This window comes from Rhineura floridana, chromosome 12, assembly GCF_030035675.1.
Source record: "Rhineura floridana isolate rRhiFlo1 chromosome 12, rRhiFlo1.hap2, whole genome shotgun sequence".
Taxonomy (NCBI): domain Eukaryota; kingdom Metazoa; phylum Chordata; class Lepidosauria; order Squamata; family Rhineuridae; genus Rhineura; species Rhineura floridana.
Window position 1 is genome coordinate 45,502,796 of NC_084491.1, and position 12,971 is coordinate 45,515,766.

The following is a 12,971-nucleotide window of genomic DNA, read 5'->3' on the forward strand; positions in this document are numbered from 1 at the left end:
CTGGCTTCCGAGTTAAGCATGTTTTCCATCTGGGCTCTGTTTTAGAAGCCCCAGCAGCAGAACTTAAGAAATAAAAAGGAGGATGCTTCTGTAGAAGGGGAAGGACCAAGACTTCCTTCTCTTACCCTCCACCCAAGTCCTGGGCTGCAGCACTGATGCCTCCTGGGGGAAGGTGCTTCTCAGGGGAGCAGGTCCAGAAATGAGACAACTTGTGCTTCTTCCCAGGCCCTTTGCTGCTGTTGCTGCTGTCTGACAAGGGCTGAATCCGTTTAACTTTGGCTTTGACTTTCACAGAGGAGCTTCCAGGCAGCTGCTCAGAGGATATGGAGCTCACAGGGGAAGCTGAGCTGGCACATGTGATGGAGGAGGAGGAGGAGGACTGGTTTTGCTCTAGTGCTGCAGGGTTAGCAATGTCTGCCAAGTGGGGAAAGCTTGAGAGTGACGGGGCTTGGGAAGGAGTGAGGTCCACCTGAGGTGGGACAGTCCCAGTTTTGCTGGCCAGGATCTGTGTCAGAGGCCCAGGCTGGTAAGAGCCTTCATGGTCAGGAGTCCTGCCCACCGTTTGTGTGGACGGCATGACACAGATGCTGGATGCTGTTGCGGTCACAGAGGCTGCAGACTGAGCCGACGAGCTGTCGCCAAGTGATGGAAACATCCCAGAGCTAGATGGCAGCACTGCGGTGCACTGCTCCGGAAGACCCAAGCTCTGCTGAGTGGCTTTGATTAACAGGTTGCTGATAGAGCCCATGTCAGACACTCCTGGCATCCCGGAGCTAGGTAGTGCAACAGACCCGTGCCTCAGCACATGGCCAGGGACTGATGCGCTTGCGGGAGGCGCTGACGATGTCGGCATGGACACTGTATTCAACACAGATGCAGCAGTGGGTAGGCCTGACACTGGTCCGGTTGCAAGAGGGCCACTCTCAGGCCCAGCCACACCAGGAGATGTTCCAGCTGCTGCTGTGGTCGCCCCCACCCTCTGGGGCAGCAGAGGGGGGTGTTCAAAGTACATAACCCCTGACTTTGAACGCTTGATGATATTGGGAACTGTTCTGTGGGGTGCAGAGTTACTGGTAGTCCCCAGATCTAGCAGGCTTGGATGGCTGGGGAGCTGGGATGGAGTGAAGCTCATTAATGTCATGTTTGGTACCATGTCAGAAGAGGCAATGGCTGAAGGGGCAAGTTTTTTGTTCTTTCGTGATTGCAGACGTGCAATTGGCCTTTTCTTGCTGAGGCCGGAGGGTGGTGTGGTGGCTGTGGACCCAATATCCGCTCTCTGACTTGCTTCAGGGTCAGGCGGTTGCTGGACACCAATCAGAAGTCCCGAGGCAGGACTACCCAGGGTGGAGGGGAAGCCACTTTGGGGGGCTGCAGAAAAGGAGTGCAAGTGCTGGTGATGGGGCATTGGCAGCAGCCCTTTGCTGGCTGGTGGGAAGAGAGGCTGGGAGGAGGGCAAGCTGGGATTTAAACCTGCCCCTAGTGCAAGCCCTGCCCCCCCCATGGGCCCAAGCACAGAAGCAGTGGCCTCCAACGCACCCTGAGCAGAACCGACGGAGGACGTCAGCTGGATCTTTTGCGTGACGCCGTTGGGAAGAGTCTGAAGGACATACAATGGCTGCATGTTCTGGTTCACCACTAGGAGCTTTTCAGCAGCTGCCTTCAGGTGGAGGGGGGCCGTCTGCACAGCAGCGTTGGAAATCTGAGCTGGACCAGGGCTGTCTGTGGAGTTTGGCCCATATTTGGGATTCTGAAGTGGGAGGGTGGGAGAAACTGGGACTTGGAGCCCAGGCGTTCCGCCACTCCTGGCTAGGTCTTGGCCGGCTGCACGGCCTGGTTCCCCAGGACCACACGGAGGGCTGCTTATGTGCTCTGCTTCGATGTGACCTTGAATAAAGGGGTCAGGGGTGAGGGGGCCTTCAGGGCTTGGGTCAACTCGTGGGCTTAGCAGAGCTGGCTCCCCTTCGCTGGAGGCGGGTTTCTCTGTGATGGTCGCCCTCTTCTCAGCGGACTCCGCAGAAGGCAAAGCCAAGAGTGACCTCTCGCCGCCAGCGGTGGAGGAGGAGGAGGAGGAGGAAGAAGAGAGGGAAGATTCCGAAATGACAGCAAGCCTGCCATGATTCTGGCTAGGCACTGTCGGGCTCCGAGTTGTCAAGACAGAGAGGTCAGAAGGAAGCTCCAAGGGCAGCTCAAACGGCTCTTCTGCCGATATGGATGAAGAAACGCTGCTGTCTGCGGGCTCCGCTGTTGGCAGCTGCTGAGAAAAGACCTCGAAGAGGCCCATGTCTTTGCCCCGGTTGCTGTCAAGGCCCAGCCCTTCTCCCAGAGTCAGGAGCTCGGAGGAGGACGACTCTGGGCTCTCTCCCAGGGCCTGCATCGAGGGGGTGTTTTTCAGCACAAAGTCCATGATGTCAGATGGGAGAATGTTCCCGCAGTCATCGCTGTTGTTGTTGTCAGAGTCAGACTTGAGCAGCTCTGTGCTGAAAGTGTCCAGCAAGGCCTTCTCGGAAGGGGTGCTGGCGCGGGGGCGGCGGCCTGCCTCTAAAGAGCTCAGCTGAGCTTCCAAAGGATCCTGGCTCTGAGTTTTGACACGGCAGTTCTCCATCTTTGGCTCAGTTGTCTTGTGGCCAGCTGAGCTCTTGGCCACCTGAGCCTTCTCCTCGCTCTGATCAAGCTTTACGCTTTCAGTCCCATTTTCTTTGCCACTCCTTTTAGTCACTGGGTTGACTTTCCTTGTTGATACTGTGATGCTTGTATCGCTTTCTGTCCCATCATCCACACCATCCAGCTGAGAGATTTTGGGAAGGCTGCACTGTTCCTCCTCCCGGAATAAGTTGTGAGGGGATGCAAGATGCTCTTCTGTGCTCGAGACCACTGTCCTGGCAAAGTTGTAGTAGTAAAGGTCATCCTCATCCGACGTGCTGAGGTCATCAGCACCATCCACTTGCCCTTCAGCAGACCTCTTTCCCCGCTTCTTCCCAGTGGAGTTGCTGTAGAATGGAATGTCTTCCTCGCCATAAGACCTCACCCCATACAAGGGAGTCAGCCCAAAGAACATGTTGGATCTGGCCCGGGCACTGCGCCGGGGGTACCGCCGCTTGTAGGCCCCATCTTCCTGGGCCTTGGCTCCCTCCTGGAGCATCTCTTGAACAGGAAGACTCTGGTAGGCCTCACTTGGGGCCTCAGGGGTTGAAGCACAGCTTGGCCTTTCTTGAACCACAGAGGCATTTCCTGACCATTCCAGAGCTGGAGAGGACTGTGCCACAGAAGCTGGCTTGCTCTCCTTGGGCTGAGATTCTGCATCACTCTCTCGCTGAACATTCTTGGACTGGCTCTCGCCTTCCATCTTGAGTGGAGTCAGAGTGACTTTCACTGTGCGCTTCTGGGAAGCCTGCAGATCCTTGGGAGTGGCCCCTTCGCCTGGGGAAGGAGCCTTGCAGGTCCTCTGGCTAAGCAGCTGACTGTTTGGGACCTTCTCTACAGGAACACTGTTACAGTGCTTCTGATTCACGTGCTCAGGGGTCACAACTTGACGAACAAGTTCTGGCTCTGCAGTGTCCTTGTTGCCAGGGGAGAGGAGGCTTGGACTTGTAAAAAGCTTACTGCAATGTCTCTCTTTGGCTCCCCATTTCCCCTTCTGCTGCTGCTGCCTCCTCTTCCTCCTCTCGCGGCTCACAGAAGGTGTCAGATCACTTACAGAAGATGGAGAACCGTTACTTGCCCCAGAAAGCTTGGCGGTCTTTGCTTCCGGATCCTCATAAGAGCAGTTTTTTTCTGGCTGTGCGAGATCCGCCTGCTGGTCTTGCTCCTTCTTTGGGGGTCTCGGATGTAAAAGTGAAAAAGCTACCATCTCTTTGGAAGAAAACAGCCCAGAAGAAGGCTCTGGAAGCTTCCCTGCTTTGCTGGTGCTTGGCTCAGTGCCAGAGGAGCTCTGCGCTGGAGTGCTTGCTTTCACATTCCCTAGGGAAGCACTCGGGTTGCTCTTCTCTGCCTTGGCAGAGGTGTGCCCCCCTGGAGGCACTGTTGTTTCTAATGATGGGCTCCCCTCCAAGGAAGCCCCTTGGCCTCCACTTGTGCCTGCTGGCTTCTGACTACAGGGATGGGCAGAGCTAGTCTGGATGGCTACGCACACAGCTGTTGGGCCTGCCAGGCGTTCTGCAAGCTTTGTGCTCAAGTCATGCTCCGGCAAGGGAGCTAGGCTGGGTACTGAAGAGATGCTGTGCCTGGCGTTAGCGCCCCCGGCTCTGTTGGAAGGCAGCATCCAGGACCTCAGCTGCAGAGGGGGAAGAGGAGAGGGCGTGCTGTGCCTCCTGGAGCCGATGCTCCGGAGTCCAGATGATAGCAGCGGGTCTCCTACAGTCACTATCTCGTGCGTCATGGGGGTGGGACTCCCTGGGGAGAGACAGAGGGGAGGGGAATTACAGAACCGAACTTGACAGGTCCAGAGAACATTCAGATTGATGCAGGCAAGGAGCACAGCTGAGACCCAATCCCCAGAGCCAAACTCTTCCTGTACCTAATTCTTCCTTCCGGAGGCAAAAAACTCTGCTAACACTTAGAGCAACTTTTCCCTTTGGGCTTTAAGTTGCATGACAACAGGTTTGGCCTTGGCTATCCAGAAATACTTCCTAACTGTAACAGCAGCAGGGTGAACTTTTCTTGGGGTTCTTTCCAAATTCTGATCCAAACCCCTGACAAACTCTCATGACTGTGGAAGTGCAGATGCGGTTTCTGGGCTTCAGCATCCCAAGGTACCTTTTTTCATCTAGGCCAAGTCTCCTGACTTCAAAACGGCAGCCTGGATTGTCAGTGACAAGAATTTGGAAAGGACATGACCCTCCAGGGTGCGGTTCAGAGTTCACCTTGGCTGAAAAGTTCAGGGAGGTTTACAAGTTGTCAGCAACTCGAGCATGATTCATTTAATAAGGGCAATGCAAAGAATGCCGGTGAGATGCTGGAAAGATGCTCTAGGGGAATCCCAGTGGGGTGGGGGTGGGCAACAGCCAAGGATGCCTTCCCCCACCCCAGGACAACTCACAGCTGGCATCCCCTCGCACAGCCTTTGATGGGGATGGGCAGCACCTCTTAAGGGCTTTTTCCATCAACACCCAGCAGCGCTTCTTGAGCCCCAAACCCAACCTAGACAGATTCCATGCTATTGAGAACAGCCTAAAGACAATGCTGAACGCAGACAAGCAGAAGCCAAAGGGAAGGCGCACACAAGAGCCTGGGGGGGGGGCAGACCTGCAGAGGGCAAAGGCCTTGAGCCGGGAGATCGCTGGGCAGGGGCTCTGATCCGCAGAGCCTTGCAGTTCTGAGAATGTGGCAGGAAGTCTGAAGAGGGAGGGGTCACAACTGCCGATACCACAAGGCCCTCTCTGGCTGGAATTTCTGCTGTGGAAGAAGAAGAAAAATCAGGAGCTTCTGGACTGAGAAAAAATCAAGATACAAAACAACTTCAGGGATGAAGGGAAGACCTGGCTCTTTCAGCAGGCCTTTGGGGTATCTGGGGAGGGTTAATTGTTATAACTGAAATGCCTCCTGCCTAGTTTTAATATTGTTGCTGCAGATGTGTTGTTTTTATATTGTATTACTGTATTTTATCAATTGTATTTTAACAATTTTGTAAGTCGCCTAGAGTGGCCATTGGCCAGATAGGCGACGAAGAAATTAAATTTATTATTATTATTATTATTATTATTATTATTACTACTACTACTGAAGGTTCCCCCACCCCCGGGAATGTTGACAGAAGAGCCTCTATACAGGGAGAGAGGGAGAAAAAGGGCAAAAAGGGACTAGAAGACCAAGTTGGGTAATGTGTCATTAGCAAGGGAGGGACAAACATCTGCAATTGTAGGCAAAGAAGCACCTTCTCCCCAGTCAAGGAACTTCTCAGAGGGGCAAAGTTCAAGTCCCCACATATCATCTACTCTTCAGGACTGTGCGGACACTGAAGCTGCATTCTGCACTGTGGAGCCTGCATGGCTGGACTAGGCGACCCCCAATGTTCCTTGCAACTCTATGATCCTGTGACTCAGTTGTGAAGCAAGGCCGAGGAGCCACTCCAAACCCTACAGCCAAAGCAGAGGATGTGGCATTTCCCAGGGAATCCCTTTTCTGCCTCCCTCTGAGAGTGGACTGCCCTGCACAGGAATTCATCACCACTTGATCCACCGTCCAGCGGCAAAGACTGTCCACAACAGGAACGTTTCTGTCTCTGGGGACTAGAAACAGCGGCGGGCACAAGCATCTTGCCTGGGCTGTGAGCGATGGTCCTGTTGCCATCATGCTCTACGGTGCTGTTGACGTCTGGCTCCAGGAGGGGTGGGCGGCATTCCATGATCTTGCAAGTATACACGCAGCGCTTCCGAGCATCCGTTGTGCTCCAGTATACTCGAGAGCACCTGGAAAAACATTTGAACGATAAACATCTGCACAGCGGAAGTGCTGGGATAGAGCTATGCATGCCTGCAAAAGCCCTTCCTCAGCTGGAGGAGGGAGGTCAAAAGCTCCCTGGGTGGTCCTCACAGCGCCTTCCAGGAAAAATGACATGGAGTGGTATCCCATGCTAGTACTACTCAGAGTAGACACACTGAAGCTAACAGACACAACTAACTTAGGTGTCTTAATTTCAGTGAGTCTACTCTGAGTAGGACTTAGCTGTGTATAGCCTCTGGACTTTGCTGCTGCCTATTCAGATTCTACTTACTGATAGCCGATGGGGAATAGCTTGTCTTCACAGTCAGACAGATCACTCAGAATTCCAAGGCAGTCAATTGTCATGGACCCTGCAGGGAAATCGAAGAGTTAAAGTTCTGTGTGTGAAGACCAGCAGCAGCAACCCAATCCCACCCGGCCCTTCACCACGGGCAGAGGCCAAGGCCTCACCAATCATCATGTGGATGTTCTCCGGTTCCAGGCCATGAAGAAACTTCCGCCTCAAACTAATTCCTTCAAAATCCACAAAGACTCTTCTCAGCACTTCAAAGCCATTCTCAGGTACCACCTGCAGCAAGCACAGAGAGATGCCCATACAGTCTGTGTTGCTTACGCCTGAGTTAAGAAGAGCAGCTGGGCACAGGCCTGGGAGGGGCTCACCTCTCCTTTGATCAGATCCCGATGGCGCTGGCAGTAGACTTTCTTATCCTCCAGGAAGACACAGTTCTTGGCCCGGGAGCACATGAAGTGATAGTTACTAGTGCAGGAGGTCAGGCAGCAGCCTACTGTGGCACCTGACTTTAGGCAGAACTCACATCTCTGCAGGGGTGGAGGGAGGAAGGTTTTTTGAAAAGCATGTTATTGTTATGGCCAAAACAAACACACTGAAAAAGTACAGCAGTCAAAAGGAACACCCTAACCTTAGCTCTATGAAGTGTATATCACATCAATATTCAAGTACTAAAATTAAAAACATCAAAGAGAATTGCTGCTGTTCCACCGCTCAAATCCACCATTTAGCAAACAGAACCCATCTTGTCCAAAAGCTGCTACTAATTTGAGCACAGCCTGATTTTGTTTGTTCCTTTACAAACTCAGACATTTTCTGGACTTCCCATTTTAATTCCAACTTAGGTTAAAGGTTTTTCAGTTTACAGCAATTTCCAAGCACACAAAAGGGATTAGTGATCAAGAGGTAGAATGAAGAAGCTGCCACAGGAACTAGCCTCAACTCCTGGCTGTTGCAGCAGTTGAGGTGAGTTGCTCAATGCCTGTTAAGGTGACTTCCCACCCCTTGGGCCACTGATTGTTCACAGAAGGCATCCTTTCCTATTCATTACAAGGACAGGTGGGACACCTGGTCACATTTTGCTGCTTTAGAAGCCAGACCACGAGCTGGTTCATATGCTACTATACTATAACGGAGTTGCTTGCAAACATTCAAATAACAGGAGCTTTTGATTCTCTGCTATTAAAGAAGTGTTGGGATCAGGATTCAGAGATCTTTTCACACGCAGTGTTCTGTGAACCCCATTACTTCAACTGTGTCTGACACTTTTTCAAGCCAGGCAATTAAAGTCAACTATGAACTGGTTCTCCATGGAGATGGGCTTTCCAATACCTGCCTTTGCTATATTCTTAAAAATGTAAACCCTCCCGAACCTTGCCTACTCCTACCCACCAGCTGCTTCCCTCGGATCACTGCCACGTGCACATTCTTCAGGGAGCCGTCATCATCTTCAAACACTTCTGCTGACCACAGGGCACAGTTCACATGGGTCCACTCATTCTGGCCAATGTAGAGGAGACGGCCAGCATCCTGCAGAAAAGCAGAAGGCCACCAGATGCACTGAGAATACAGCCAAGTGCAACTGCTGGGCACCTAAGGCAACAGCCACGGTGAAAGAAGAGCTGGCAAACATTAAGAAGGCTCAGAGAATCAGAGGGTTGAAAAGGCCTTTGTTGCTGTCTAGCCCAACCCAACTGCTTGATGCAGTAAATCCACAGCATTCCCAACAGCTGGCTGCCAAGGTATGCTCAAAGTCCTCCAGCAAGGGAGAGCCAGTCATTGCTCCCTAGGTAATAGTTGCTGTTTCATCCAAATGCTCTTATTGTTAGGGAAGTTCTCCTAATGTTCAGCCAAAATCTATCGTTCTGTAACTTAAGCCCATTAGCTCTAACCCTGTGACCTCTGCAGGAACAGAGAACAGGTCTTTAGGACATAGGTAGTGGGATGTGTAGGCTGCAAGGTGATTTGCCTGCCTGGCTGAAGGGTGCTTGGCAGATAGTGCTGGGGAGGAGTCAGTGGTCGTGGTGCATGGTGGCACCACATGGGGAAATACAGTTTTTATTTATTTATTTATTTATTTGACTTGTATCCCACCCTTCCTCCCAGTAGGAGCCCAGGGTAGCAAAAAAAGAAAAGAAAAAAAGCACTAAAAAACTTTAACACATCATAAGAACAGACTTTAATATATATTAAAACAAAACACCTTTAAAAACATTTTTAAAAGCTTTAAAAACATCTTTAAAAAAAAAGGTTTAAAAACATATTAAAAAGCAATTCCAACACAGACACAGTCTTGAGGTCCTGGAAGCAAGATCTAGGTTGCTAGGTAGGATGCGGAAAGCCAAGACCTCCAGGGTGGTTTTCTCTGAAAAACTACTCATTCCACACGCAGGGCCAGCTAGAAAGGCACAGCTGTGTACTCTCAGCACATGGATGGGACATTGGCGTAGGGAGGAGGGGTTTGGATTTGTTAGGCACTGGGGAATATTTTGGGACAAGCCAGGCCTGTACAAAAGGGATGGGCTCCACTTGAACTGGGATACAACCAGACTGCTGGTACTTAAAATCAAATGGTGGCAGAGCAGCTTTTAACCTGATTGAGGGGTGCAAAGGCAACAGGAGCTGGGGGTCTGCTTTGAAACAAATCTCCCTCCTGGGATAAAGACAAAAAAAATCATGAAAATTTAAATGGGGTAGGCCTAGAACTACGCATTGTGGGCAGGGCCACAGGATAGCAATCCAGAGAGGCCGAAGTACTACAGGCCAAACCAAGTGCCAAAGACACTTCAACAGAGACACTGTATACAAGTGTTTACACGCTAATGCCAGAAGCCTCCGAGCCAAGATGGGAGAATGGGAGTGGCTGGTCTTAGAGGACAGCACTGACACAGAGAGCACAATGGAAACCTGGTAGAATGGAGAAAACCTGTGGGACACAGTTATCCCTGGATATAAACTATACCGGAAGGACAGGGAAAGATGTATCGGAGATGGTATCACAGCTCTATGTGTGAAAGAGGGCATTGAATCCAGCAAGCTAGAAACGCCCAAAGAGGCAGACTCCTCCACAAAATCATTCTGAGTGAATGACTGGGCCCCAGGAGTAATTTAGTATTGGGGACATACTATCGTCCCACTGACCAAAATGCTGTGGGGGATCTTAAGATGAAAAGTGAAATAGAGGAAGCATATAAACTAGGAAATGTTGTAGCAATGGGTGACTTCAACAACCCTGACACACACTGGCTGCATGTGTCCCAGTCACGAGAAAGAAGCAAAATTCCTAGATACCCTAAATGACTGTACCTGAGAACAGCTGATCATGGAACCGACCAGAGGGACAGTAGCCCCTGACTCAATCTTAAGATTTAAGTGTTGTTTGACTGATTAGGAGCAGTAACCACAGTGCTGTTTAATTAAATATGCATGTAACTGGCCAATTGCCAAGAAAATCCAACATGGTCACATTTTACTTCCTCAAAATGAAGGGACTGGTAAAAAACAAGTTGAAAGGCAAAGTCAAGAGGGTCAAATGCTTGGGAGTTGTTTAAAAGCACAACATTAGAAGCTCAACTGGAGTGTATACCACAGATCAGAAAAGGCACCACCAGGGCCAAGAGGATGCCGTTGTGGTAAATGAGCAGAGTTAAAGAAACTATTAGAGGCAAGAAGGCTTCCTCCAAGAAAAAAAAAAGAATGAGGAGAAAAGGAACACAAACTGGCAAAAAAAATGCAAGAAAACAATAAGGGACACTAAAAAAGGAATTTGAGGAGCACATCATTAAAAACAAAAACCAACAGCAAAAATCGCTTAAATACATTCTAAGCAAGAGACCATCCAGGGAGGCGGTTGGACCCTTGGACAACAAGCGAGTCAAAGATGTGCTCAAGCAGGATGAGATTGCAGAGAAGCAAAGTGAATTCTTTGCATCTGTCTTCGCAGTGGAGGATATAGGGAGATCCCTGTGCCTGGACTAACGTTTTGCAGGAAGGTAGTCTGAGGAACTGAGGCAAATAGTAGTGATAAAAGATGAAGTTCTAGGTTTAATAGGTAAAATAAAAACTGACAAATTGCAGGTTCTGGGTGGCATCCACCCAAGAGTTCTCAAAGAACTCAAATGTGAAACTGCTGATCTTCTAACAAAAATATGCAACTTGACCCTCAGATTTGTCTCCATATCTGAGGACTGGAAAGTGGCTCATTAATGCCAATGTTTAAAAAGGGATCCAGGGGGAATCCCTGGAATTACAGGTCAGTTTGCTTTATGTCTGTCCCAGGAAAACTGGAAGTATTGTTAAAGGCAAAATAACCAAGCATATAGAAGAGCGAGCCTTGCTGAAGCAGAACCAGCATGGCTTCTGCAAGGGTAGTCCTGTCTCACTAATCTATAAGAGTTGTCTGAGAGTGTTAACAAGCATATAGACAGAGATGATCCAATTGACACAGTGTACTTGGACTTTCAAAAAGCTTTTAACAAGATATCTCACTAAAGATCCTGAGTAAGGTTAACTGGCATGGAATGAGAGGTCCTTTTGTGGATCAGAAACTGGTTAAATGAAGCAGAGAACAGGAATAATGGACAGTTCTTCTAATGGAGGGCTGTAGAAAGTGGAGTCCCCCAAGGATTGGTATTGGGACCTCCTGTGCTTTTTAACGTGTTCATAAACAATCTGGAGTTAGGGATGAGCAGTGAGGTGGCCAAGTTTGCTGATGATACTAAATTGTTCAGAGTTGTTAAAACAAAAAGGGATTGCAAAGAGCTCCAAAAGGACCTCACCAAATGGAGTGAGTGGGCGGTAAAATGGCAAAGGCAATTCAGTGTAAACAAGTGTAAAGTTCTGCATATGGGAGCAAAAAAATCTTAATTGCACAGACATGTTCATGGGGTCTGAACTGGCATGACTGACCAGGAATGAGACCTTGGAATCATAGTGGATAGCTTGATGAAGATGTTGACCCTGTGTGTGGCAGGGGTGAGCAGTCAGGTGGTCACGTTTTCTGATGATAGTAAAGGTCATTAAAAAAAAAAAGGATTGAGAAGAGCTTCAAAAGGAGTAAATGGGCCGCAAAATGGCAAATGCAATTCAACCTAAACAATTGTAAAGTGATGCACGTCGGGGCAAAAAAACTTAATGTCACATATATGCTCATCAGATCTGAACTGGCAGTGATTAGCCAAGATCAAGATCTTGGGGTCATAGTGGATAGCTCGATGAAGATGTGAGAAAGGCAAATTCCATGCTAGGGATCATTAGGAAAGGAATCGAAAATAAAACTGCTGTTATCATTATGCCATTGTACAAATCTATGGTGCAGCAGCATCTGGAATACTGTGTACAGTTCTGGTCGCCTCACCTCAAAAAAGATATTGTAGAACTAGAAAAGGTTCAGAAAAGAGCAATCAAAATGATCATGGGGATTGACTGATTCCCCTGCGAGGAAAGGCTGCAGGATTTGGGGCTTTTTGATTTAGAAAAAAGGTGAGTAAGAGGCTACATGATAGAGGTGTATAACATTATGCATGGAAAAAATGGATAGAGAAGTTTTTCTCCCTCTCCCATAACACTAGAACTCATGGACATTCAATAAAGCTGAATGTTGGAAGATTTAGGGCAGGCAAAAGAAAAATACTTCTTCACAGATCACATGGTTAAACTATGGGGTTCACTATCACAGGAGGCAAGGATGGGCACAAATTTGGATGGCTTTAAGAGGATTAGACAAATTCATGGAGGAAAAGGCTATCAGTGGCTACTTGCCATGATGGCTACGCTCTGCCTCCATAGTTGGAGACAGGATGCTTCCAAATACCAGTTGCTAGAAACTGCAAGAGGGGAGTGCTCTTTGCACCCAGGTCCTGCTTGCTTATGGGCTTTCCATTGATTGGCCCCATGAGAAGAGGATGCTGGACGAGATGGGCCCCCTTTGGCCTGATCCAGCTGCTCTTACGTCTGCCTTTTTGCACATGACAATCCTTCAGGGATCTGAAGAGAGTGGCTCTCATGTTCCACCTCCGTCTCCTCTTTACCCAGCTAAACGCTCCCCAGTCCTTCAACCGTTCCTCACTTAGCTTGTTTTCCATACTGCTGACCGTTTCTGTTGCCTCCTCTGAACCCATCCCAATGCGTCTGCATCCTTTTTGAGGCATGGTGCCGGAAATGGAACTATTACTTCTCATGAGTTGGTAACGGCAGTTCTGTTTGTGCAGCCTAAGATTGCATTAGCTTTTTTATAGACACCTCT

At 49.4% G+C, this 12,971-nt stretch overlaps 1 protein-coding gene across 3 annotated transcripts in view; it reads right to left on the reverse strand.

Moving 5' to 3' along the window:
* The window catches only part of KMT2A (lysine methyltransferase 2A), a 54,579-nt gene that overhangs the window by 8,470 nt on the left and 33,138 nt on the right, over nt 1–12,971 (reverse strand). For 2 of the 3 annotated variants that reach the window (XM_061593194.1, XM_061593193.1), the window contains exons 21-27: nt 8,120–8,257; nt 7,099–7,257; nt 6,889–7,006; nt 6,710–6,788; nt 6,256–6,404; nt 5,242–5,391; nt 126–4,389 (exon numbers count right to left, since the gene is read on the reverse strand). In XM_061593194.1, coding sequence (XP_061449178.1) covers nt 126–4,389; nt 5,242–5,391; nt 6,256–6,404; nt 6,710–6,788; nt 6,889–7,006; nt 7,099–7,257; nt 8,120–8,257 — 5,057 coding nt within the window. The remainder of the gene's footprint in view (nt 1–125; nt 4,390–5,241; nt 5,392–6,255; nt 6,405–6,709; nt 6,789–6,888; nt 7,007–7,098; nt 7,258–8,119; nt 8,258–12,971) is intronic. The other variant, XM_061593191.1, reaches the window with a different exon arrangement.